The sequence below is a fragment of the Bombina bombina genome, chromosome 5, assembly GCF_027579735.1.
Source record: "Bombina bombina isolate aBomBom1 chromosome 5, aBomBom1.pri, whole genome shotgun sequence".
NCBI lineage: Eukaryota > Metazoa > Chordata > Amphibia > Anura > Bombinatoridae > Bombina > Bombina bombina.
Genome location: NC_069503.1, coordinates 530,362,962 through 530,388,734, shown reverse-complemented (window position 1 = coordinate 530,388,734; position 25,773 = coordinate 530,362,962). Strand labels below are relative to the sequence as shown.

Genomic DNA, 25,773 nt, shown 5'->3' with positions numbered 1-25,773 from the left:
TGGCGTTTCATTGACAAATTAAATTCTATGGTTCATTTCCTTTAGGTACACTAGAGGGCAGCATTACTCCTGCCTCTGGAAAAAAAACATTATGATTAGGGGAGTGTTTGAATACAAGTTGGTGATTGGTTAGTTACACCTTTAAATTGAGGTACAGGTGCACTGTTCAGTATGCATGATTAAGGGACTATGTTCCCGAAACGTTGCATATCTTTCCTTTCATGTGAATTAAATAAAGGACATTTTATACATTGAAAAGGTGCTGTGGAGTATTCACTTGGTATATAGGTAACTGCAGATGTTTGTATTCAATTGTTTGCAACCTTGTAAACCTTAATAAAAAAACAATAATAACAAAAAACAGTATATATATAATCCTGTGCCAATAATTGTATTATGGCTTCCTTCAGATCAAGCACAGGATGTGAAGATGCTTCTAGATTACGGTTGTAACCCGTGTATTACGGACGAAGTGGGAAGGTGTCCATCAGACATACTGAAGAGGAATAAGAACTTTAAGGCTGAAGACCTAATTAAAAAGCATTTGTCAAACCAGATTCCGCTTGATTCCACCAACATAAAAGGTACTATGTTGTATAATCTCAGAAATACAGTGTTATGCTATATATATATATATATCCATTCTATAGCCTTAAGATCTAGCAATTTTCTTAATTAGTATTACAGATAGAAAACAGTAAGTATCCTAACTTTTTTTCTGTCCTCATTATTATAATAATAGTAATAATAATAATAAAAAAGATTTAAAGTGCTTTAAATGATGTGCCACACAAGGAATGCATTCAAATGTTTGCATTTCCTTGATATAGTAGTAGGCATACTTTTTTTTAAGCAAAAAATAAGTGTTGCAAAATAGTTGTCTGTAATTTTGTTTGTTTTTAAATTAAAGGGACAGAAAAACCCCAAAAATCCTTACATGATTTGGATAGAGCATACAATTTTAACCCCTTAATGACCGGACCATTTTTCAATTTTCTTACCCTTAAAGGGACAGTTTACTCAAAAATTTTCTCCCCTTTAATTTGTTCCCAATGATCCACTTTTCCTGCTGGAGTGTATTAAATTGTTTACAAGTAGCTCCTTTACCCTTATATTGGCATTTGAAATTGATAATTTAGCATGTGGTATCCCCACCTATTCTGAAAGTTTGTGGCCGCGCGTACCAGCTATAGATAAACTTTGTAAACACAGCCAGCAGAAGAAATTACACTCCCAGTGTGATAAAGCAGAGATAAGGTAATAAAATGTTGATTTTCCATTGTTCTCTCAAAGTATTGGTGATTGTTTTAAGGACAGATATAAGATAAAGAAGCAGGTATATGTGCACAATGTGATACAGTAATGAGATCTGATTATACCTACAAGCTCAACCTATTTTATTAGGCTGTGGCTTCAAAACACAAAATCAGAGCTTTAATATACACAAATAAGTCTTAAAAAGCTAATTTTCATAAATTTTTTACTCTGCAGTTGGTAAAAAAAGCAATTGTAAACACATTAAGGGAAAAACAATTTTACAGTATACTGTCCCTTTAATGACAATGGCTATTTTTACATTTCTGCAGTGTTTGCATTTAGCTGTAATTTTCCTCTTACTCGTTTACTGTACCCACACATATTATATACCGTTTTTCTCGTCATTAAATGGACTTTCTAAAGATACCATTATTTTCATCATATCTTATAATTTACTAAAAAAAAAATGATAAAATATAAGGAAAAAATGGAAAAAAACACACTTTTTCTAACTTTGACCCCCAAAATCTGTTACACATCTACAATCACCAAAAAACACCCATGCTAAATAGTTTATAAATTTTGTCCTGAGTTTAGAAATACCCAATGTTTACATGTTCTTTGCTTTTTTTGCAATTTATGGGGCAATAAATACAAGTAGCACTTTGCTATTTCCAAACCACTTTTTTTCAAAATGAGCGCTAGTTACTTTGGAACCCTGATATCTGTCAGGAATACCTGAATATCCCTTGACATGTATATATTTTGTTTTAGAAGACATCCCAAAGTATTGATCTAGGCCCATTTTGGTATATTTCATGCCACCATTTCACCGCCAAATGCGATAAAAAAAAAAAAAAAAAAAAAAAAAGTTCACTTTTTCACAAATTTTGTCACAATCTTTAGGTTTCCCACTGAAATTATTTACAAACAGCTTCTGCAATTATGGCACAAATGGTTGTAAATGCTTCTCTGGGATCCCCTTTTTCAGAAATAACAGACTTATATGACTTTGTGGTTGCTTTTTGGTAATTAGAAGGCCGCTAAATGCCGCTGCGCACCACACATGTTTTATGCCCAGGAGTGAAGGGGTTAATTAGGGAGCTTGTAGGGTTAATTTTAGCTTTAGTGTAGTGTAGTAGACAACCCCAAGTATTGATCTAGGCCCATTTTGGTATATTTTATGCCACCATTTCACCGCCAAATGCGAGCAAATAAAAAAAAAACTTTACATTTCTCCAACATAGGTGTGTCCGGTCCACGGCGGCATCCTTACTTGTGGGATATTCTCTTCCCCAACAGGAAATGGCAAAGAGCCCAGCAAAGCTGGTCACATGATCCCTCCTAGGCTCCGCCTTCCCCAGTCATTCTCTTTGCCGTTGTACAGGCAACATCTCCACGGAGATGGCTTAGAGTTTTTTGGTGTTTAAATGTAGTTTTTATTCTTCAATCAAGAGTTTGTTATTTTAAAATAGTGCTGGTATGTACTATTTACTCTGAAACAGAAAAGAGATGAAGATTTCTGTTTGTAAGAGGAAAATGATTTTAGCAACCGTTACTAAAATCGATGGCTGTTTCCACACAGGACTGTTGAGAGGAATTAACTTCAGTTGGGGGAAACAGTGAGCAGACTTTTGCTGCTTGAGGTATGACACATTTCTAACAAGACTTGGTAATGCTGGAAGCTGTCATTTTCCCTATGGGATCCGGTAAGCCATTTTTATTAAATAAGAATAAAGGGCTTCACAAGGGCTTTAAAGACTGGTAGACATTTTTCTGGGCTAAAACGATTGATATATAAGCATTTTTAATACTTCATAGTTTTGAGGAGTTATTTTATTCTTGGGAATTATGTAAAATAACCGGCAGGCACTGTATTGAACACCTTTTTCACTGGGGGCCTTCTCTAATCATAGGCAGAGCCTCATTTTCGCGCCTCTATTGCGCAGTTGTTTTTGGGAAGCAAGACATGCAGATGCATGTGTGAGGAGCTCAGATACATAGAAAAAGCTTACTGAAGGCGTCATTTGGTATCGTATTCCCCTTTGGGCTTGGTTGGGTCTCAGCAAAGCAGATACCAGGGACTGTATAGGGGTTAAATATAAAAACGGCTCCGGTGTGCAATACTTTTAAGGCTTTAAGACACTGTGGTGAAATTTTGGTGAATTTTGAACAATTCCTTCATACTTTTTCACATTTTCAGTAATAAAGTGTGTTCAGTTTAAAATTTAAAGTGACAGTAACGGTTTTATTTTAAAACGTTTTTTGTACTTTGTTATCAAGTTTATGCCTGTTTAACATGTCTGAACTATCAGATAGACTATGTTCTGTATGTGGGGAAGCCAAGGTTCCTTCTCATTTAAATAGATGTGATTTATGTGACACAAAATTTAGAGAAAATGATGCCCAAGATGATTCCTCAAGTGAGGGGAGTAAGCATGGTACTGCATCATCCCCTCCTTCGTCTACGCCAGTCTTGCCCACACAGGAGGCCCCTAGTACATCTAGTGCGCCAATACTCCTTACTATGCAACAATTAACGGCTGTAATGGATAATTCTATCAAAAACATTTTAGCCAAAATGCCCACTTATCAGCGAAAGCGCGACTGCTCTGTTTTAGAAAATACTGAAGAGCATGAGGACGCTGATGATATTGGTTCTGAAGTGCCCCTACACCAGTCATGAGGGGGCCAGGGAGGTTTTGTCTGAGGGAGAAATTTCAGATTCAGGGAAAATTTCTCAACAAGCTGAACCTGATGTGATTTCATTCAAATTTAAATTGGAACATCTCCGCGCTCTGCTTAGGGAGGTGTTATCTACTCTGGATGATTGTGAGAATTTGGTCATTCCAGAGAAATTATGTAAGATGGACAAGTTCCTAGAGGTCCCGGGGCCCCCCGAAGCTTTTCCTATACCCAAGCGGGTGGCGGACATTGTAAACAAAGAATGGGAAAGGCCCGGCATACCTTTTGTCCCTCCCCCTATATTTAAGAAATTGTTTCCTATGGTCGACCCCAGAAAGGACTTATGGCAGACAGTCCCCAAGGTCGAGGGGGCGGTTTCTACTCTAAACAAACGCACTACTATCCCTATAGAAGATAGTTGTGCTTTCAAAGATCCTATGGATAAAAAATTAGAGGGTTTGCTTAAAAAGATGTTTGTTCAGCAAGGTTACCTTCTACAACCAATTTCATGCATGGTTCCTGTCACTACAGCAGCGTGTTTCTGGTTCGATGAACTAGAAAAGTCGCTCAATAAAGATTCTTCTTATGAGGAGATTATGGACAGAATTCATGCTCTCAAATTGGCTAACTCTTTTACTTTAGACGCCACTTTGCAATTGGCTAGATTAGCGGCGAAAAATTCAGGGTTTGCTATTGTGGCGCGCAGAACGCTTTGGCTAAAATCTTGGTCAGCGGATGCGTCTTCCAAGAACAAATTGCTTAACATACCTTTCAAGGGGAAAACGCTGTTTGGCCCTGACTTGAAAGAGATTATTTCTGATATCACTGGGGGTAAGGGCCACGCCCTTCCTCAGGATAGGTCTTTCAAGGCTAAAAATAAACCAAATTTTCGTCCCTTTCGCAGAAACGGACCAGCCCCAAGTGCTACATCCTCTAAGCAAGAGGGTAATACTTCTCAAACCAAGCCAGCCTGGAGGCCAATGCAAGGCTGGAACAAAGGTAAGCAGGCCAAGAAACCTGCCACTGCTACCAAGACAGCATGAGATGTTGGCCCCCGATCCGGGTCCGGATCTGGTGGGGGGCAGACTTTCTCTCTTCGCTCAGGCTTGGGCAAGAGATGTTCTGGATCCTTGGGCACTAGAAATAGTCTCCCAAGGTTATCTTCTGGAATTCAAGGAGCTTCCCCCAAGGGGGAGGTTCCACAGGTCTCAATTGTCTTCAGACCACATAAAAAGACAGGCATTCTTACATTGTGTAGAAGACCTGTTAAAAATGGGAGTGATTCATCCTGTTCCATTAGGAGAACAAGGGATGGGATTCTACTCCAATCTGTTCATAGTTCCCAAAAAAGAGGGAACATTCAGACCAATCTTAGATCTCAAGATCCTAAACAAGTTTCTCAAGGTTCCATCGTTCAAAATGGAAACCATTCGGACAATTCTTCCTTCCATCCAGGAAGGTCAATTCATGACCACGGTGGATTTAAAGGATGCGTATCTACATATTCCTATCCACAAGGAACATCATCGGTTCCTAAGGTTCGCCTTTCTGGACAAGCATTACCAGTTTGTGGCACTTCCATTCGGATTAGCCACTGCTCCAAGAATTTTCACAAAGGTACTGGGGTCCCTTCTAGCGGTACTACGACCAAGGGGCATTGCAGTAGTACCTTACTTGGACGACATACTGATTCAAGCGTCGTCCCTACCACAAGCAAAGGCTCATACGGACATTGTCCTGGCCTTTCTCAGATCTCACGGGTGGAAAGTGAACGTAGAAAAAAGTTCTCTATCTCCGTTAACAAGAGTTCCCTTCTTGGGAACAATAATAGACTCCTTAGAAATGAGGATTTTTCTGACAGAGGCCAGAAAATCAAAACTTCTAAGCTCTTGTCAAGTACTTCATTCTGTTCCTCTTCCTTCCATAGCGCAGTGCATGGAAGTAATAGGTTTGATGGTCGCGGCAATGGACATAGTTCCTTTTGCGCGAATTCATCTGAGACCATTACAACTGTGCATGCTCAGTCAGTGGAATGGGGATTATACAGACTTGTCTCCGACGATACAAGTAGATCAGAGGACCAGAGATTCACTCCGTTGGTGGCTGACCCTGGACAACCTGTCACAGGGGATGAGCTTCCGCAGACCAGAGTGGGTCATTGTCACGACCGACGCCAGTCTGGTGGGCTGGGGCGCGGTCTGGGAACCCCTGAAAGCTCAGGGTCTTTGGTCTCGGGAAGAATCTCTTCTCCCCATAAATATTCTGGAACTGAGAGCGATATTCAATGCTCTCAAGGCTTGGCCTCAGCTAGCAAAGGCCAAATTCATACGGTTTCAATCAGACAACATGACGACTGTTGCGTATATCAACCATCAGGGGGGAACAAGGAGTTCCCTGGCGATGGAAGAAGTGACCAAAATCATTCAATGGGCGGAGAATCACTACTGCCACTTGTCTGCAATCCACATCCCAGGAGTGGAAAACTGGGAAGCGGATTTTCTGAGTCGTCAGACATTTCATCCGGGGGAGTGGGAACTCCATCCGGAAATCTTTGCCCAAATTACTCAATTGTGGGGCATTCCAGACATGGATCTGATGGCCTCTCGTCAGAACTTCAAGGTTCCTTGCTACGGGTCCAGATCCAGGGATCCCAAGGCGACTCTAGTAGATGCACTAGTAGCACCTTGGACCTTCAACCTAGCTTATGTATTCCCACCGTTTCCTCTCATCCCCAGGCTGGTAGCCAGGATCAATCAGGAGAGGGCATCGGTGATTTTGATAGCCCCTGCGTGGCCACGCAGGACTTGGTATGCAGACCTGGTGAATATGTCATCGGCTCCACCATGGAAGCTACCTTTGAGACAGGACCTTCTTGTTCAAGGTCCGTTCGAACATCCGAATCTGGCCTCACTCCAACTGACTGCTTGGAGATTGAACGCTTGATCTTATCAAAGCGAGGGTTCTCAGATTCTGTCATTGATACTCTTGTTCAGGCCAGAAAGCCTGTAACTAGAAAAATCTACCATAAAATATGGAAAAAATATATCTGTTGGTGTGAATCTAAAGGATTCCCATGGAACAAGATAAAAATTCCTAAGATTCTATCCTTTCTTCAAGAAGGTTTGGAGAAAGGATTATCTGCAAGTTCTTTGAAGGGACAGATTTCTGCTTTATCTGTTTTACTTCACAAAAAGCTGTTGGCTGTGCCAGATGTTCAAGCTTTTGTTCAGGCTCTGGTTAGAATCAAGCCTGTTTACAAACCTTTGACTCCTCCTTGGAGTCTCAATTTAGTTCTTTCAGTTCTTCAGGGGGTTCCGTTTGAACCCTTACATTCCGTAGATATTAAGCTATTATCTTGGAAAGTTTTGTTTTTGGTTGCAATTTCTTCTGCTAGAAGAGTTTCAGAGTTATCTGCTCTGCAGTGTTCTCCTCCTTATCTGGTGTTCCATGCAGATAAGGTGGTTTTGCGTACTAAACCTGGTTTTCTTCCGAAAGTTGTTTCTAACAAAAACATTAACCAGGAGATAGTCGTGCCTTCTTTGTGTCCGAATCCAGTTTCAAAGAAGGAACGTTTGTTACACAATTTGGACATAGTCCGTGCTCTAAAATTCTATTTAGATGCTACAAAGGATTTCAGACAAACATCTTCCTTGTTTGTTGTTTATTCTGGTAAAAGGAGAGGTCAAAAAGCAACTTCTACCTCTCTCTCTTTTTGGCTTAAAAGCATCATCAGATTGGCTTATGAGACTGCCGGACGGCAGCCTCCTGAAAGAATCACAGCTCATTCCACTAGGGCCGTGGCTTCCACATGGGCCTTCAAGAACGAGGCTTCTGTTGATCAGATATGTAAGGCAGCGACTTGGTCTTCACTGCACACTTTTACCAAATTTTACAAATTTGATACTTTTGCTTCTTCTGAGGCTATTTTTGGGAGAAAGGTTTTGCAAACCGTGGTGCCTTCCATCTAGGTGACCTGATTTGCTCCCTCCCATCATCCGTGTCCTAAAGCTTTGGTATTGGTTCCCACAAGTAAGGATGACGCCGTGGACCGGACACACCTATGTTGGAGAAAACAGAATTTATGTTTACCTGATAAATTACTTTCTCCATGGGTGTGTCGGGCCCACGGCCCGCCCTGGTTTTTTTAATCAGGTCTGATGATTTATTTTCTTTAACTACAGTCACCACGGTATCATATGATTTCTCCTATGCAAATATTCCTCCTTTACGTCGGTCGAATGACTGGGGAAGGCGGAGCCTAGGAGGGATCATGTGACCAGCTTTGCTGGGCTCTTTGCCATTTCCTGTTGGGGAAGAGAATATCCCACAAGTAAGGATGACGCCGTGGACCGGACACACCGTTGGAGAAAGTAATTTATCAGGTAAACATAAATTCTGTTTTTTCACAATTTTAGGTTTCTCACTGAAATTATTTACAAACAGCTTGTGCTATTATGGCAGAAATTGTTGTAAAAGCTTATAGCAGACTTATATGGCTTTGGCGTTGCTTTTTGGTAATTAGAAGGCCGCTAAATGCTGCTGCGCACCACACGTGAATTATGCCCAGCAGTGAAGGGGTTAAATTAGGTAGCTTGTAGGGAACTTGCAGGGTTAATTTTAGAGATCAGCCTCCCACCTGACGCATCCCACCCCCTGATACCTCCCAAACAGCTCTCTTCCCTCCCCCACCCCACAATTGTTACCGCCATCTTAAGTACTGGCAGAAAGTCTGCCAGTACTAAATAAAATAGGTTTTTTTTTTTTTTTTAATAAAAATGATAAAATATTTTAGTTGTGATGGACCCCTGCCTTAGCACCAACCTCCCTGATCCCCCCCTCCAGCTCTCTAACCCTCTCCCCTACCTAATTACCGCCATCTTGGGTACTGGCAGCTGTCTGCCAGTACCCAGTTTGGCCCCACAAACCAAACTATTTAAATTTTATTTATAACTTTTATTTGTATTTTTAATTATTTCTGTAGTGTAGCAGCCCCTCCCAGATCCTTTTATATGTAAAAAAAAACCCTTTTTTTTTTTAACTTTTTTTTTTTCCCCCTTCCTTCATTGGTGTCAGTGTGGCTAATGCGCGCACGTGCACACGCGTCCACGTGCACACGCGCACCCGTGCATGTGCGCTCGCATCGTGCACGCGCGCATCGTGCACACGCTCCCTCCTCCCACCGGACAAAGGCACCATCGGCACCATCACTACCGGTGCAGAGAGGGCCACAGAGTGGCTCTCTCTGCATCGGAGGCTTGTAAAGGGGTATTGCAGGATGCCTCCATATCGAGGCATCACTGCAATACCCTCAGAGCTGCTGGAAGTGATTGTGATCACTTCCAGCACTCTGTTAGACAACTGACGTACCAGGTACGTCCATTGTCATTAACTGCTTGTTAATGCATGACGTACCTGGTACGTCAGTTGTCATTAAGGGGTTAAACAACTTTTCAATTTACTTCCATTATCAAATTTGCTTAATTCTCTTGTTATCCTTTGCGGAAGGAACAGCATTGCACTACCGGCAGCTAGCTGAACACATCTAGTTAGCCAATCATAAGAGACAAATGTGTGCAGGCACCAATCAGTAGCTAGCTCCCACTAGTGTAGGATATGTGCATATTCATTTTCAACAAGGGATACCAAGAGAATGAAGCAGATTTAAAAATAGAAGTGAATTTAAAAGGGTCTTAAAATTACATGCTCTATTTGAATCATGCAACTTTAAATTTGACTTTCCTATCCCTTTAAAAAGACTACCTTTCCTGTTGCTTGTTTGTTTCCTCTCTTAAAACAACTTTTTTTGTTTTTGTTTGGGAATCACTTCTTTGTATAATTGATTTCACTGAAGGTGCACTCTTGTTTGCGTTTCAAACTGCAGTGACATCCAATCCTACATGCTAGCATGGCACTCTCATGATTAGAGCTGCAACAACTAATCGTCATAATCGATTATGAAAATAGTTGTCAACGAATCTCATAATCGATTAATCGATTAGTTGGTTTTTCAACCTTTATAAGTATATATTCGTTATTTTTAGAGCAGACTAGATATTTCCCCTAACCTTATAGCTGGTTATTTACCATTGCATATAGATATTCAAGATATTTTTATGTTAGAATGAAGTCAATGGTTACTTTATTGAGAGACCCCTTGCAAAGGTAGAAAACACTTAGCATTGGTGAAGAGCTAACAAAGATAAATATCCCACTTTGGTGAAATTGGCAAAACCCTACTTATACACCTCAACAGCCTTTTCTCTGCTGCAGGAAATATAGCTGCAAACAGAGAACCAGCCTTAGCCAGGAGCATGTGGACATGTTGAGATTTTTGCATTTCAATGCAAAGTTTCTGAAAGAGTGAATAACAGAATGTTATTAACAGTGATAGTCTAACTCTTTCTAGTTCTACCTCTTTTCAAACAGTTTGTGGTTTTGTTTAATTATAAAACTGTGCTCTGCTGCTTAAAAATTGAAGAAACAGTTGTGTTAATGTAAAGTTTTAGTCTGAAGTTTATATTTGTAACACTCATTATGTGGATTTTATTTAAAACATAGAAAACTATTATTGATTCTCTTTTTATCCGATTAGTCGAAAAAATAATCGGCCGATTAATCGATTATGAAAATAATCGTTAGTTGCAGCCCTACTCATGATGCTATTGAAATACATAGTACACGTGGTACTTCTCTTATTGGCTGCACCACATGCTTCTCAAAAAGAGCTTACAGAGAGGCAGCTGTAGGGGGGGTTCAAGTGGAAAAATGTAAGGATTTTTCTTTTCGTTCTGTAAATCTATAAGAGTATGCTAAATATAACACACTAATGTTAAGCTTTGTGATGCTTTTCCATCACTTTAATGGAGTGCTATATTAAAGGGACATAATACTCATATGCTAAATCACTTGAAACTGATGCAGTATAACTATAAAAAGCTGACAGGAAAATATCACCTGAGCATCTCTATGTAAAAAAGGAAGATATTTTACCTCACAATCTCCTCAGCTCAGCAGAGTAAGTTCTGTGTAAAAAGTTATACTCAGCTGCTGCCCAGCTGCAGGTAAAAAAAAAATAAAAATGAAGAAATGAACAGCAGCCAATCAGCATCAACAGTGCTGAGGTCATTAACTTTTTTTAAATAGTTTTTTTTTTTCTTTTTTATTGTAATAATTTTTAATGAGGATATAGCATACAGAATTCCAAAGCATGGAGTGCAAAACAGGTAAATGCCAAACAGATCAGTTCACATACACATATACATTGTATCACAATATGAACAGAATTATCAAAGAATATCAGCAGAAAGCAGAAGCAGTAGGGTAAGGCATACAGTATGTTTTAGGTTAGACTCATTTGTAATATGGCTAGATGAAATTTCAAATGGGCACTCTTTTATTATAGTATCCTAATTTTTATTATTTTTGAATAAAAATTGTCACTCTTGGTCCCTTGACAGGACATATATTAAGGTTCAGACTGCGGAGAGCCGTTAAGACAGGGTAGTAAATAGTAAGGTTGACAGATGGGGTCACTTTTCTAAAGGGGGTTAGATGGTGGAGATCAAAGGACACAACTGCCTAACAACACCTAAATATATTGCGTCCATAAAATATATGTTCTCGGGGATATTAAATGTTTGTGCCGGTGGCTTATATCTTCAAGTAGCAGTGGGTATATAGTAGTATGGGTATAATGATGAACCCTCAATTATAAACATTTATGGGCTGATAAGGACCTATAAAGTCTCCATAATATGTGTTAGTTATTTCTGGAGTGCACTGCCACAAATTCATTATCTAAAACCTAGGGCAAAATTATTAAGTAATGGGAAGACTCTAGATTGTGGGTTTGGCTGAATTGTATAATCTGGTCTTTTTGTGCTGTACCGCCTGCAAACAGCATAACTTGTATGTACAATAGGTTGTTACTGTCAAACTGTATAATAATAAACTACATAATAATCCTAACATGGGAAATTATATATATATTCCAGATCTAGACATAGTATTGATGTAGAGAAAAAAAAAAAAATATGGGGCTTGAATGGGAACTCACATGGGATTAGGGAGGTATGAATATTCTAGAGTGATCTTTATTGTCCAACACATATTTATGGGGGGGGGGTACAGGGTCTTGGTCAGCATTAATATTCCCAAATTTCCAGGGGGTTCCAATAATCTGCTGCAACATAACTTATATGCATTTCTATCTTAGGCTTTTGGCCAACAGAAAACAGTTACAAAGATTAACCACTTAACAATATTAAAGAAGGAAAAAGTCCTCCGTTAGAGCAGGTTCATTCAAATCAGTCCCATAGTAGGCAGATTTACTATGCAGAATCCTAAGAGACAGTTGCTGATGGATATCTGCTGGGGCTTTTAGGAAGCGTGAACCCTAACCCACTCCGGATCTCAAGACCCTCTGGGCTTTATTCAAAATTCCCAGAGCAGAATGCTTTGATATCAGCCGTGTATTGAGGCTCTTTGCGAGGGCTTCTATGTTGTACTGCAATGAGGGCAAATTGTGTAGTACTGCAGGAACAGCACTCAAAGTCTCTGACAGTGGAGAAATGACATAGATGCTACAGCTTTTCAGTTGGTTATCTCCTACCGTGTGTGGGCTGTGCGCTCTGATGGGGCTCCAATGCAGCATTGGGTAGGTGACTAATGTAAAAGGCTGCGGGCGGAAGGTAGTCCCGTTCCCATCAGGGACAGTCAGCTGGACCATTGCTCCACAGACTTCGGCCCCCGGCTCAGCTGCTGCCCCACAGAAAATCTCGGTGTGGGTCGTAGGCGCTCCCACCAGCTGGTTGCTATTAAAGGAGAAGCGGAAAGTCCCTCCTGTCTTGCTCTGGGCCTCACAGGTGTCCCCCATGCCATTGTCAGAGCTCTGTGGGAAAAGTAGCGGTGTCTGGGGCTCCAGAGTGTTGCTCCCACCGTAGAACATCTCTGTAGGGTTATGATCAAAATCCCACGTGGGGACTTGGAGTGATACACTTTGGTCATGTTCAGCAAATGAGTTCAGGTAGGAATCAAGCAGGGCCCTGATCTCCTTTAGAATTAGATCTGCCATCTCCACAGGTGCTTCTGAAGTGTAGTAAGGATAGTAGCAGCGCACAAATGGAGCTGTGCAACGACTGAGGCCCGTGGGTGCTCAGACAAGGGGGTTTGGATGAGGCCGCAACCTCAAGATAAGTTCCAGTATATTGGGCTGGCAGCAATCCTGAGTATCTTGGTATGAGGTAGAAGAGTAAAGTCCTCTGTATTAGACTATATTTATCTCAGGCTTGGGTGACGGCTTGGACAGGTGATATTTTGCAGATAAGCCCGGAAAGCTGGAGCAGCACTCAATATTGCAACCTGTCATGGCCGCCGCCCGGAAGTCCCCCCGTCATTAACTCTTTTACTGTGATCTCATGAGATTTCATAGTAAACTTCCTTTAAACTGAATAGGGAAATAACATGAGAGTGCACGAGGCTCAACCCCTTAGCTGTCCCGGGACAGACATACTGATTTGTTGCTTAGAAGTCCTTTACAGTGGGATGTGGCTACTGAGGAACTTTTGAGGTAAATTATCTTTCTTTTTTACATAGAGATGTTCAGGTGATATTTTCTAGTCAGCTTTTTACAGCTTTGCTGCATCACTTTCAAGTGTTTCAACATTTGGGTATTATGGCCCTTTAGGTTTCCAATAAAACCAAATAATGGGGGGCATCCTTCACACAAAAAAATAAATGAATTTATCAGGTAAGCATACATTTTATTTCATGATGGGTAGAGTCCACAAGCCATCACACTTGTGGTTTAATTCTCTCCACATTAAGTAAATGAAAACACGTAAAAACATATTTATGCAATATATATTTAATACAGTTTTAACTATGTATTTACTGTAAAATTTCACATTCCAATTTTCTGCACATAGCAGAATGTGTTCTATGTATTTCTAAATAGATATTCCTATATTTACCTGTATATATCTATACCTATATCTATACATACATATATATATATGTGTATGTATGTATATATATGTATATATATATATATATATATATATATATATATATATATATATATATATATATATATATATATATATATATATATATATATATATATATATAGGTAGAAATATATATTTGTTTACAAATTCATCAGATATATGTAGAAATATTTATTTATGAAAAAATATAACATATTCCCTTACATAAGAACATCTATGAAATATTTATAGTTTTATGTCCGGTTAGAGCAAATGAGAATATGCCATCGTGTTTGCGCCAAAAGTGGGGTGTAAGGATTTTAAAAAATAATTCTCCATTTACTTCTATCTTTTTTTTTTTTTTTTTTTTTTTTTTTTTTTTTCTTTGTGAAAGGGGCATAGTGTGCTAAAAGACTGTGCACCCTGAGGAGTTATTATAAAAATGGACATGCATGGAAGGTTTTTTCCAGCTTCTGTTCTATCTCATGGAGTGCTGTTCTTTCATTGTGTTTTATTTAAATGCTCTTAGGTCACCCTAAGAGTAATGGGGAAACCAGACGTGGACTCCATGCACACTTGCTCTTAGAGAGATACAACTGCACCTCACTGACGAGGCCCATAGAAGGCCGAAACGATCGTCTGGGGTTGTTGCTTCCCTTGTTCAGAGAAGAATTGCCTGGTATTTCGGCGCTGGACTGTCATTGGGCAGGGTCAGACTGATATGCTTCAGGATTTTTTTTTTTTATTTTTTTTTCTTTGTGAAAGGGGCATAGTGTGCTAAAAGACTGTGCACCCTGAGGAGTTATTATAAAAATGGACATGCATGGAAGGTTTTTTCCAGCTTCTGTTCTATCTCATGGAGTGCTGTTCTTTCATTGTGTTTTATTTAAATGCTCTTAGGTCACCCTAAGAGTAATGGGGAAACCAGACGTGGACTCCATGCACACTTGCTCTTAGAGAGATACAACTGCACCTCACTGACGAGGCCCATAGAAGGCCGAAACGATCGTCTGGGGTTGTTGCTTCCCTTGTTCAGAGAAGAATTGCCTGGTATTTCGGCGCTGGACTGTCATTGGGCAGGGTCAGACTGATATGCTTCAGGATATTTTTTCTTTGTGAAAGGGGCATAGTGTGCTAAAAGACTGTGCACCCTGAGGAGTTATTATAAAAATGGACATGCATGGAAGGTTTTTTCCAGCTTCTGTTCTATCTCATGGAGTGCTGTTCTTTCATTGTGTTTTATTTAAATGCTCTTAGGTCACCCTAAGAGTAATGGGGAAACCAGACGTGGACTCCATGCACACTTGCTCTTAGAGAGATACAACTGCACCTCACTGACGAGGCCCATAGAAGGCCGAAACGATCGTCTGGGGTTGTTGCTTCCCTTGTTCAGAGAAGAATTGCCTGGTATTTCGGCGCTGGGACTGTCATTGGGCAGGGTCAGACTGATATGCTTCAGGATTTTTTTTTTTTTATTTTTTTTTCTTTGTGAAAGGGGCATAGTGTGCTAAAAGACTGTGCACCCTGAGGAGTTATTATAAAAATGGACATGCATGGAAGGTTTTTTTCCAGCTTCTGTTCTATCTCATGGAGTGCTGTTCTTTCATTGTGTTTTATTTAAATGCTCTTAGGTCACCCTAAGAGTAATGGGGAAACCAGACGTGGACTCCATGCACACTTGCTCTTAGAGAGATACAACTGCACCTCACTGACGAGGCCCATAGAAGGCCGAAACGATCGTCTGGGGTTGTTGCTTCCCTTGTTCAGAGAAGAATTGCCTGGTATTTCGGCGCTGGACTGTCATTGGGCAGGGTCAGACTGATATGCTTCAGGATATTTTCTCCAACATAGGTGTGTCCGGTCCACGGCGTCATCCTTACTTGTGGGATATTCTCTTCCCCAACAGGAAATGGCAAAGAGCCCAGCAAAGCTGGTCACATGATCCCTCCTAGGCTCCGCCTTCCCCAGTCATTCTCTTTGCCGTTGTACAGGCAACATCTCCACGGAGATGGCTTAGAGTTTTTTGGTGTTTAACTGTAGTTTTTATTATTCAATCAAGAGTTTGTTATTTTAAAATAGTGCTGGTATGTACTATTTACTCTGAAACAGAAAAGAGATGAAGATTTCTGTTTGTAAGAGGAAAATGATTTTAGCAACCGTTACTAAAATCGATGGCTGTTTCCACACAGGACTGTTGAGAGGAATTAACTTCAGTTGGGGGAAACAGTGAGCAGACTTTTGCTGCTTGAGGTATGACACATTTCTAACAAGACGATGTAATGCTGGAAGCTGTCATTTTCCCTATGGGATCCGGTAAGCCATTTTTATTACATAAAGAAAAAAAGGGCTTCACAAGGGCTTTTAAGACTGTAGACATTTTCTGGGCTAAAACGATTGATATATAAGCATATTTTATACTTCATAGCTTTGAGGAATTATTTTATTCTTGGGATTTTTGTAAAATATCCGGCAGGCACTGTATTGGACACCTTATTCTCTAGGGGCTTTCCCTAATCATAGGCAGAGCCTCATTTTCGCGCCTCTATTGCGCACTTGTTTTTGGGAAGCATGACATGCAGATGCATGTGTGAGGAGCTCTGATACATAGAAAAGACTTTCTGAAGGCGTCATTTGGTATCGTATTCCCCTTTGGGCTTGGTTGGGTCTCAGCAAAGCAGATACCAGGGACTGTAAAGGGGTTAAATATAAAAACGGCTCCGGTTCCGTTATTTTAAGGGTTAAAGCTTTCAAATTTGGTGTGCAATACTTTTAAGGCTTTAAGACACTGTGGTGAAATTTTGGTGAATTTTGAACAATTCCTTCATACTTTTTCACATTTGCAGTAATAAAGTGTGTTCAGTTTAAAATTTAAAGTGACAGTAACGGTTTTATTTTAAAACGTTTTTTGTACTTTGTTATCAAGTTTATGCCTGTTTAACATGTCTGAACTACCAGATAGACTGTGTTCTGTATGTGGGGAAGCCAAGGTTCCTTCTCTTTTAAATAGATGTGATTTATGTGACACAAAATTTAGAGAAAATGATGCCCAAGATGATTCCTCAAGTGAGGGGAGTAAGCATGGTACTGCATCATCCCCTCCTTCGTCTACACCAGTCTTGCCCACACAGGAGGCCCCTAGTACATCTAGTGCGCCAATACTCCTTACTATGCAACAATTAACGGCTGTAATGGATAATTCTATCAAAAACATTTTAGCCAAAATGCCCACTTATCAGCGAAAGCGCGACTGCTCTGTTTTAGAAAATACTGAAGAGCATGAGGACGCTGATGATATTGGTTCTGAAGTGCCCCTACACCAGTCTGAGGGGGCCAGGGAGGTTTTGTCTGAGGGAGAAATTTCAGATTCAGGGAAAATTTCTCAACAAGCTGAACCTGATGTGATTACATTTAAATTTAAATTGGAACATCTCCGCGCCCTGCTTAAGGAGGTGTTATCTACTCTGGATGATTGTGAGAATTTGGTCATTCCAGAGAAATTATGTAAAATGGACAAGTTCCTAGAGGTCCTGGGCCCCCCCCCGAAGCTTTTCCTATACCCAAGCGGGTGGCGGACATTGTAAATAAAGAATGGGAAAGGCCCGGCATACCTTTCGTCCCTCCCCCTATATTTAAGAAATTGTTTCCTATGGTCGACCCCAGAAAGGACTTATGGCAGACAGTCCCCAAGGTCGAGGGGGCGGTTTCTACTCTAAACAAACGCACCACTATACCCATAGAAGATAGTTGTGCTTTCAAAGATCCTATGGATAAAAAATTAGAGGGTTTGCTTAAAAAGATGTTTGTTCAGCAAGGTTACCTTCTACAACCAATTTCATGCATTGTTCCTGTCACTACAGCAGCGTGTTTCTGGTTCGATGAACTAGAAAAGGCGCTCAATAAAGATTCTTCTTATGAGGAGATTTTGGACAGAATTCATGCTCTCACATTGGCTAACTCTTTCACCCTAGACGCCACTTTGCAATTGGCTAGATTAGCGGCGAAAAATTCTGGGTTTGCTATTGTGGCGCGCAGAGCGCTTTGGCTAAAATCTTGGTCAGCGGATGCGTCTTCCCAGAACAAATTGCTTAACATTCCTTTCAAGGGGAAAACGCTGTTTGGCCCTGACTTGAAAGAGATTATTTCTGATATCACTGGGGGCAAGGGCCACGCCCTTCCTCAGGATAGGTCTTTCAAGGCCAAAAATAAACCTAATTTTCGTCCCTTTCGCAGAAACGGACCAGCCCCAAGTGCTACGTCCTCTAAGCAAGAGGGTAATACTTCTCAAGCCAAGCCAGCCTGGAGGCCAATGCAAGGCTGGAACAAAGGTAAGCAGGCCAAGAAACCTGCCACTGCTACCAAGACAGCATGAGATGTTGGCCCCCGATCCGGGACCGGATCTGGTGGGGGGCAGACTCTCTCTCTTCGCTCAGGCTTGGGCAAGAGATGTTCTGGATCCTTGGGCGCTAGAAATAGTCTCCCAAGGTTATCTTCTGGAATTCAAGGGGCTTCCCCCAAGGGGGAGGTTCCACAGGTCTCAATTGTCTTCAGACCACATAAAAAAACAGGCATTCTTACATTGTGTAGAAGACCTGTTAAAAATGGGAGTGATTCATCCTGTTCCATTAGGAGAACAAGGGATGGGGTTCTACTCCAATCTGTTCGTAGTTCCCAAAAAAGAGGGAACATTCAGACCAATCTTAGATCTCAAGATCCTAAACAAGTTTCTCAAGGTTCCATCGTTCAAAATGGAAACCATTCGAACAATTCTTCCTTCCATCCAGGAAGGTCAATTCATGACCACGGTGGATTTAAAGGATGTGTATCTACATATTCCTATCCACAAGGAACATCATCGGTTCCTAAGGTTCGCATTTCTGGACAAGCATTACCAGTTTGTGGCACTTCCGTTCGGATTAGCCACTGCTCCAAGAATTTTCACAAAGGTACTAGGGTCCCTTCTAGCGGTGCTAAGACCAAGGGGCATTGCAGTAGTACCTTACTTGGACGACATACTGATTCAAGCGTCGTCCCTTCCACAAGCAAAGGCTCACACGGACATTGTCCTGGCCTTTCTCAGATCTCACGGGTGGAAAGTGAACGTAGAAAAAAGTTCTCTATCTCCGTCAACAAGGGTTCCCTTCTTGGGAACAATAATAGACTCCTTAGAAATGAGGATTTTTCTGACAGAGGCCAGAAAATCAAAACTTCTAAACTCTTGTCAAATACTTCATTCTGTTCCTCTTCCTTCCATAGCGCAGTGCATGGAAGTAATAGGTTTGATGGTAGCGGCAATGGACATAGTTCCTTTTGCGCGAATTCATCTAAGACCATTTCAACTGTGCATGCTCAGTCAGTGGAATGGGGACTATACAGACTTGTCTCCGACGATACAAGTAGATCAGAGGACCAGAGATTCACTCCGTTGGTGGCTGTCCCTGGACAAACTGTCACAGGGGATGAGCTTCCGCAGACCAGAGTGGGTCATTGTCACGACCGACGCCAGTCTGGTGGGCTGGGGCGCGGTCTGGGGACCCCTGAAAGCTCAGGGTCTTTGGTCTCGGGAAGAATCTCTTCTCCCGATAAATATTCTGGAACTGAGAGCGATATTCAATGCTCTCAAGGCTTGGCCTCAGCTAGCAAAGGCCAAGTTCATACGGTTTCAATCAGACAACATGACGTCTGTTGCGTACATCAACCATCAGGGGGGAACAAGGAGTTCCCTGGCGATGGAAGAAGTGACCAAAATCATTCAATGGGCGGAGAATCACTACTGCCACTTGTCTGCAATCCACATCCCAGGAGTGGAAAATTGGGAAGCGGATTTTCTGAGTCGTCAGACATTTCATCCGGGGGAGTGGGAACTCCATCCGGAAATCTTTGCCCAAATTATTCAATTGTGGGGCATTCCAGACATGGATCTGATGGCCTCTCGTCAGAACTTCAAGGTTCCTTGCTACGGGTCCAGATCCAGGGATCCCAAGGCGACACTAGTAGATGCACTAGTGGCACCTTGGACCTTCAAACTAGCTTATGTATTCCCGCCGTTTCCTCTCATCCCCAGGCTGGTAGCCAGGATCAATCAGGAGAGGGCATCGGTGATCTTGATAGCTCCTGCGTGGCCACGCAGGACTTGGTATGCAGACCTGGTGAATATGTCATCGGCTCCACCATGGAAGCTACCTTTGAGACGAGACCTTCTTGTTCAAGGTCCGTTCGAACATCCGAATCTGGTCTCACTCCAACTGACTGCTTGGAGATTGAACGCTTGATCTTATCAAAGCGAGGGTTCTCAGATTCTGTCATTGATACTCTTGTTCAGGCCAGAAAGCCTGTAACTAGAAAAATCTACCACAAAATATGGAAAAAATATATCTGTTGGTGTGAATCTAAAGGATTCCCTTGGGACAAGGTAAAAAATTCCTAAGATTCTATCCTTTCTTCAAGAAGGTTTGGAGAAAGGATTATCTGCAAGTTCTTTGAAGGGACAGATTTCTGCCTTGTCTGTGTTACTTCACAAAAAGCTGGCAGCTGTGCCAGATGTTCAAGCCTTTGTTCAGGCTCTGGTTAGAATCAAGCCTGTTTACAAACCTTTGACTCCTCCTTGGAGTCTCAATTTAGTTCTTTCAGTTCTTCAGGGGGTTCCGTTTGAACCCTTACATTCCGTTGATATTAAGTTATTATCTTGGAAAGTTTTGTTTTTGGTTGCAATTTCTTCTGCTAGAAGAGTTTCAGAATTATCTGCTCTGCAGTGTTCTCCTCCTTATCTGGTGTTCCATGCAGATAAGGTGGTTTTGCGTACTAAACCTGGTTTTCCTTCCGAAAGTTGTTTCTAACAAAAACATTAACCAGGAGATAGTCGTGCCTTCTTTGTGTCCGAATCCAGTTTCAAAGAAGGAACGTTTGTTGCACAATTTGGATGTAGTTCGTGCTCTAAAATTCTATTTAGATGCTACAAAGGATTTTAGACAAACATCTTCCTTGTTTGTTGTTTATTCTGGTAAAAGGAGAGGTCAAAAAGCAACTTCTACCTCTCTCTCTTTTTGGATTAAAAGCATCATCAGATTGGCTTACGAGACTGCCGGACGGCAGCCTCCTGAAAGAATCACAGCTCATTCCACTAGGGCTGTGGCTTCCACATGGGCCTTCAAGAACGAGGCTTCTGTTGATCAGATATGTAAGGCAGCGACTTGGTCTTCACTGCACACTTTTACTAAATTTTACAAATTTGATACTTTTGCTTCTTCTGAGGCTATTTTTGGGAGAAAGGTTTTGCAAGCCGTGGTGCCTTCCATCTAGGTGACCTGATTTGCTCCCTCCCTTCATCCGTGTCCTAAAGCTTTGGTATTGGTTCCCACAAGTAAGGATGACGCCGTGGACCGGACACACCTATGTTGGAGAAAACAGAATTTATGTTTACCTGATAAATTACTTTCTCCAACGGTGTGTCCGGTCCACGGCCCGCCCTGGTTTTTTAATCAGGTCTGATAATTTATTTTCTTTAACTACAGTCACCACGGTATCATATGATTTCTCCTATGCAAATATTCCTCCTTTACGTCGGTCGAATGACTGGGGAAGGCGGAGCCTAGGAGGGATCATGTGACCAGCTTTGCTGGGCTCTTTGCCATTTCCTGTTGGGGAAGAGAATATCCCACAAGTATGGATGACGCCGTGGACCGGACACACCGTTGGAGAAAGTAATTTATCAGGTAAACATAAATTCTGTTTTTTCTTTGTGAAAGGGGCATAGTGTGCTAAAAGACTGTGCACCCTGAGGAGTTATTATAAAAATGGACATGCATGGAAGGTTTTTTCCAGCTTCTGTTCTATCTCATGGAGTGCTGTTCTTTCATTGTGTTTTATTTAAATGCTCTTAGGTCACCCTAAGAGTAATGGGGAAACCAGACGTGGACTCCATGCACACTTGCTCTTAGAGAGATACAACTGCACCTCACTGACGAGGCCCATAGAAGGCCGAAACGATCGTCTGGGGTTGTTGCTTCCCTTGTTCAGAGAAGAATTGCCTGGTATTTCGGCGCTGGACTGTCATTGGGCAGGGTCAGACTGATATGCTTCAGGATATTTTTTCTTTGTGAAAGGGGCATAGTGTGCTAAAAGACTGTGCACCCTGAGGAGTTATTATAAAAATGGACATGCATGGAAGGTTTTTTCCAGCTTCTGTTCTATCTCATGGAGTGCTGTTCTTTCATTGTGTTTTATTTAAATGCTCTTAGGTCACCCTAAGAGTAATGGGGAAACCAGACGTGGACTCCATGCACACTTGCTCTTAGAGAGATACAACTGCACCTCACTGACGAGGCCCATAGAAGGCCGAAACGATCGTCTGGGGTTGTTGCTTCCCTTGTTCAGAGAAGAATTGCCTGGTATTTCGGCGCTGGACTGTCATTGGGCAGGGTCAGACTGATATGCTTCAGGATATTTTTTCTTTGTGAAAGGGGCATAGTGTGCTAAAAGACTGTGCACCCTGAGGAGTTATTATAAAAATGGACATGCATGGAAGGTTTTTTCCAGCTTCTGTTCTATCTCATGGAGTGCTGTTCTTTCATTGTGTTTTATTTAAATGCTCTTAGGTCACCCTAAGAGTAATGGGGAAACCAGACGTGGACTCCATGCACACTTGCTCTTAGAGAGATACAACTGCACCTCACTGACGAGGCCCATAGAAGGCCGAAACGATCGTCTGGGGTTGTTGCTTCCCTTGTTCAGAGAAGAATTGCCTGGTATTTCGGCGCTGGACTGTCATTGGGCAGGGTCAGACTGATATGCTTCAGGATATTTTTTCTTTGTGAAAGGGGCATAGTGTGCTAAAAGACTGTGCACCCTGAGGAGTTATTATAAAAATGGACATGCATGGAAGGTTTTTTCCAGCTTCTGTTCTATCTCATGGAGTGCTGTTCTTTCATTGTGTTTTATTTACTTCTATCAGGGAATTTGTGAATGCGTATGCAATATTCTTACTTCAGATTTTTGCGCTAGTTGGGTTACCGCTAGAGCAAAAAACAGTTTGAACATGAAATACCAGTGCAACCCGACTAGTGCAAAAATCTTAAATCTAGCGGAGTTAACGCGATCTCAGAAGCGCAACATACCTCTCTACTTGTAACCTAGCACAAAATGTTTCTGTCATGATTCAGATAGAGCATGCAATTTTAAACAACTTTCTAATTTGCTTCTATTATCAATATTTCTTCTCTTTTGTTGAAAAGCAGGGAAAACAGCTGGCCCATTTCTGGAGCCCTTTTTGGCAGCAGTTTTGCAAGAATGTTATCCATCATTGATTTTTTTATTTATTTTTTTACCACGCTGCTTTGTGATAAATGCATCCTGTAACAGGCTTCCTAGCCTGATTTAAAATGTCTTATCACTTGATATGAAAAAAAAAAAACCACTCTGAGACAAGATTAGTTGTTTATGGCGTCTAATTTAAGACAGTTGAGCTCTTGATGGAAAAAGAGACCTTTAGAGAGAAGGTCCTTCCTTCCTTCCTTCCTTCCTTCCTTCCTTCCTTAGTGGAAGATGCCATGGCCGATTAGAGGACATTTGTATGAGATCTGCATATCACGTCCTGTAAAGATGCTCTTTCTTGTTTTTATCCTGATTATTAACCTGAATAGTAACACAAATGGAGGAACAAAGTAAATCAGATTGAAGGATCAGAGAATCGTGCATCTATTAGAATCACTTCTGGATCTCAAGATCTTGCACAATACTGGGGTAGCTTGTGGTCTATGTCTCGTCTGCCTCCACAATCTGGGCAGATACCTCCTGATTCAAGGACCAGTTTCCTTGTTGAAGATATTAACGTCTGAGGAAGTCCTCTTTCCAGTTGTGCACACCTGGAATGGGGATTGCTGAAATGTATGCAATTTTGGCATTCTGCCCAAGTGAGAATGCAGGCTATCTCTTTCATTGCTAAGGCACTTTAAGTACCACCTTGGTGATTGATGTAGGCCACTGCTGTGACATTGTCTGACTAAAACCAGAGAAAAGACTCCTGTCTTAACAGGGGCCAACACTGGAGAGCATTGAAGATGGCATAGAGTTCAAAGATGTTAATTGGTAACCTCTACTCCCTTTTTTATTTAAAAACGCTTTATATAAAAAGTCTACACACCCCTGTTAAAATGTCAGGTTTCTATGATGTAAAAAAATGAGACAAAGATAAATCATTTCAGAACTGTTTCCACCTTTAACGTGACCTATAAACTGTACAACTCAATTGAAAAACAAACTGAAATCTTCAAGGTAAAGGGAAATAAAAATAAAAAACTAAAATAATATGGTTGTATAAGTGTGAACACCCTTTTATAACTGGGGATGTAGCTGTGTTCAGAATTAAGCAATCACATTCAAAATCATGTTAAATAGGAGTCAGTACACACCTGTCATCATTTAAAGTGCCTCTGATTAACCCCAAATAAAGTTCAGCTGTTCTAGTAGGTCTTTCCTGACATTTTGTTAGTCGCATCCTACAGCAAAAGCCATGGTCCGCAGAGAGCTTCTAAAACATCAGAGGGATCTCATTGTTAAAAGGTATCAGGAGAAGGGTACAAAAGAATTTCACAGTAAAGACAGTCATCATCAAGTGAAGAAAATATGGTGCAACAGTGACATTACCAAGAACTGGATGTCCCTCCAAAATTGATGAAAAGACGAGAAGAAAACTGGTCTGGAAGGCTGCCAAGAGGCCTACAGCCACATTAAAGGAGCTGCAGGAATATCTGGCAAGTACTGGCTGTGTGGTACATGTGACAACAATCGCCCGTATTCTTCATATGTCTGGGCTATGGGGTAGAGTGGCAAGACGGAAACCTTTTCTTACAAAAAAAAAACATCCAAGCCCAGCTAAATTTTGCAAAAACACATCTGAAGTTTCCCAAAAGCATGTTGCAAAAGGTGTTCTGGTCTGATGAAACCAAAGTTGAACTTTTTGGCCATAATTCCAAAAGATATGTTTGGCGCAAAAACAACATTGCATATCACCAAAAGAACACCATACCCACAGTGAAGCATGGTGGTGTCAGCATCATGCTTTGGGGCTGTTTTTCTTCAGCTGGAACTGGGGCCTTAGTCAAGGTAGAGGGAATAATGAACAGTTCCAAATACCAGACAATATTGGTACAAAACCTTCAGGCTTCTGCTAGAAAGCTGAACATGAAGAGGAACTTCATCTTTCAGCATGACAACGACCCAAAGCATACATCCAAATCAACAAAGGAATGGCTTCACCAGAAGAAGATTAAAGTTTTGGGATGGCCCAGCCAGAGCCCAGACCTGAATCCAATTCCAAATCTGTGGGGTGATCTGAAGAGGGCTGTGCACAGGAGATGCCCTCGCATTCTGACAGATTTAGAGTGTTTTTGCAAAGAAGAGTGGGCAAATCTTGCCAAGTCAAGATGTGCCATGCTGAAAAACTCATACCCAAAAAGACTGAGTGCTGTAATAAAATCAAAAGGTGCTTCAATAAAGTATTAGTTTAAGGGTGTTCACACTTATGCAATCCATATTATTTTAGTTTATTTTTATTTACATTTACCTAAAAGATTTCAGTTTGTTTTTCAATTGAGTTGTACAGTTTATAGGTCACATTAAAGGGGGAAAAAGTTCTGAAATGATTTATCTTTGTCTCATTTTTTTACATCACAGAAACCTGACATTTTAACAGGGGTGTGTAGACTTTTTATATCCACTGTATGTGTGTGTGTGTGTGTGTGTGTGTATATATATATATATATATATATATATATATATATATATATATATATATATATATATATATATATATATATACATATATATATATATATATAAATTCTACAATAGG

General features: G+C 41.0%; 1 protein-coding gene across 1 annotated transcript in view; it reads left to right on the top strand.

Annotated features, from left to right (window-relative positions):
* LOC128660548 (TPR and ankyrin repeat-containing protein 1-like) overlaps nt 1-25,773 on the top strand; it is a 327,764-nt gene that overhangs the window by 38,892 nt on the left and 263,099 nt on the right. The window contains 1 exon segment of the mRNA XM_053714460.1: nt 411-584. Within this exon segment, the coding sequence (XP_053570435.1) occupies nt 411-584 (174 nt within the window).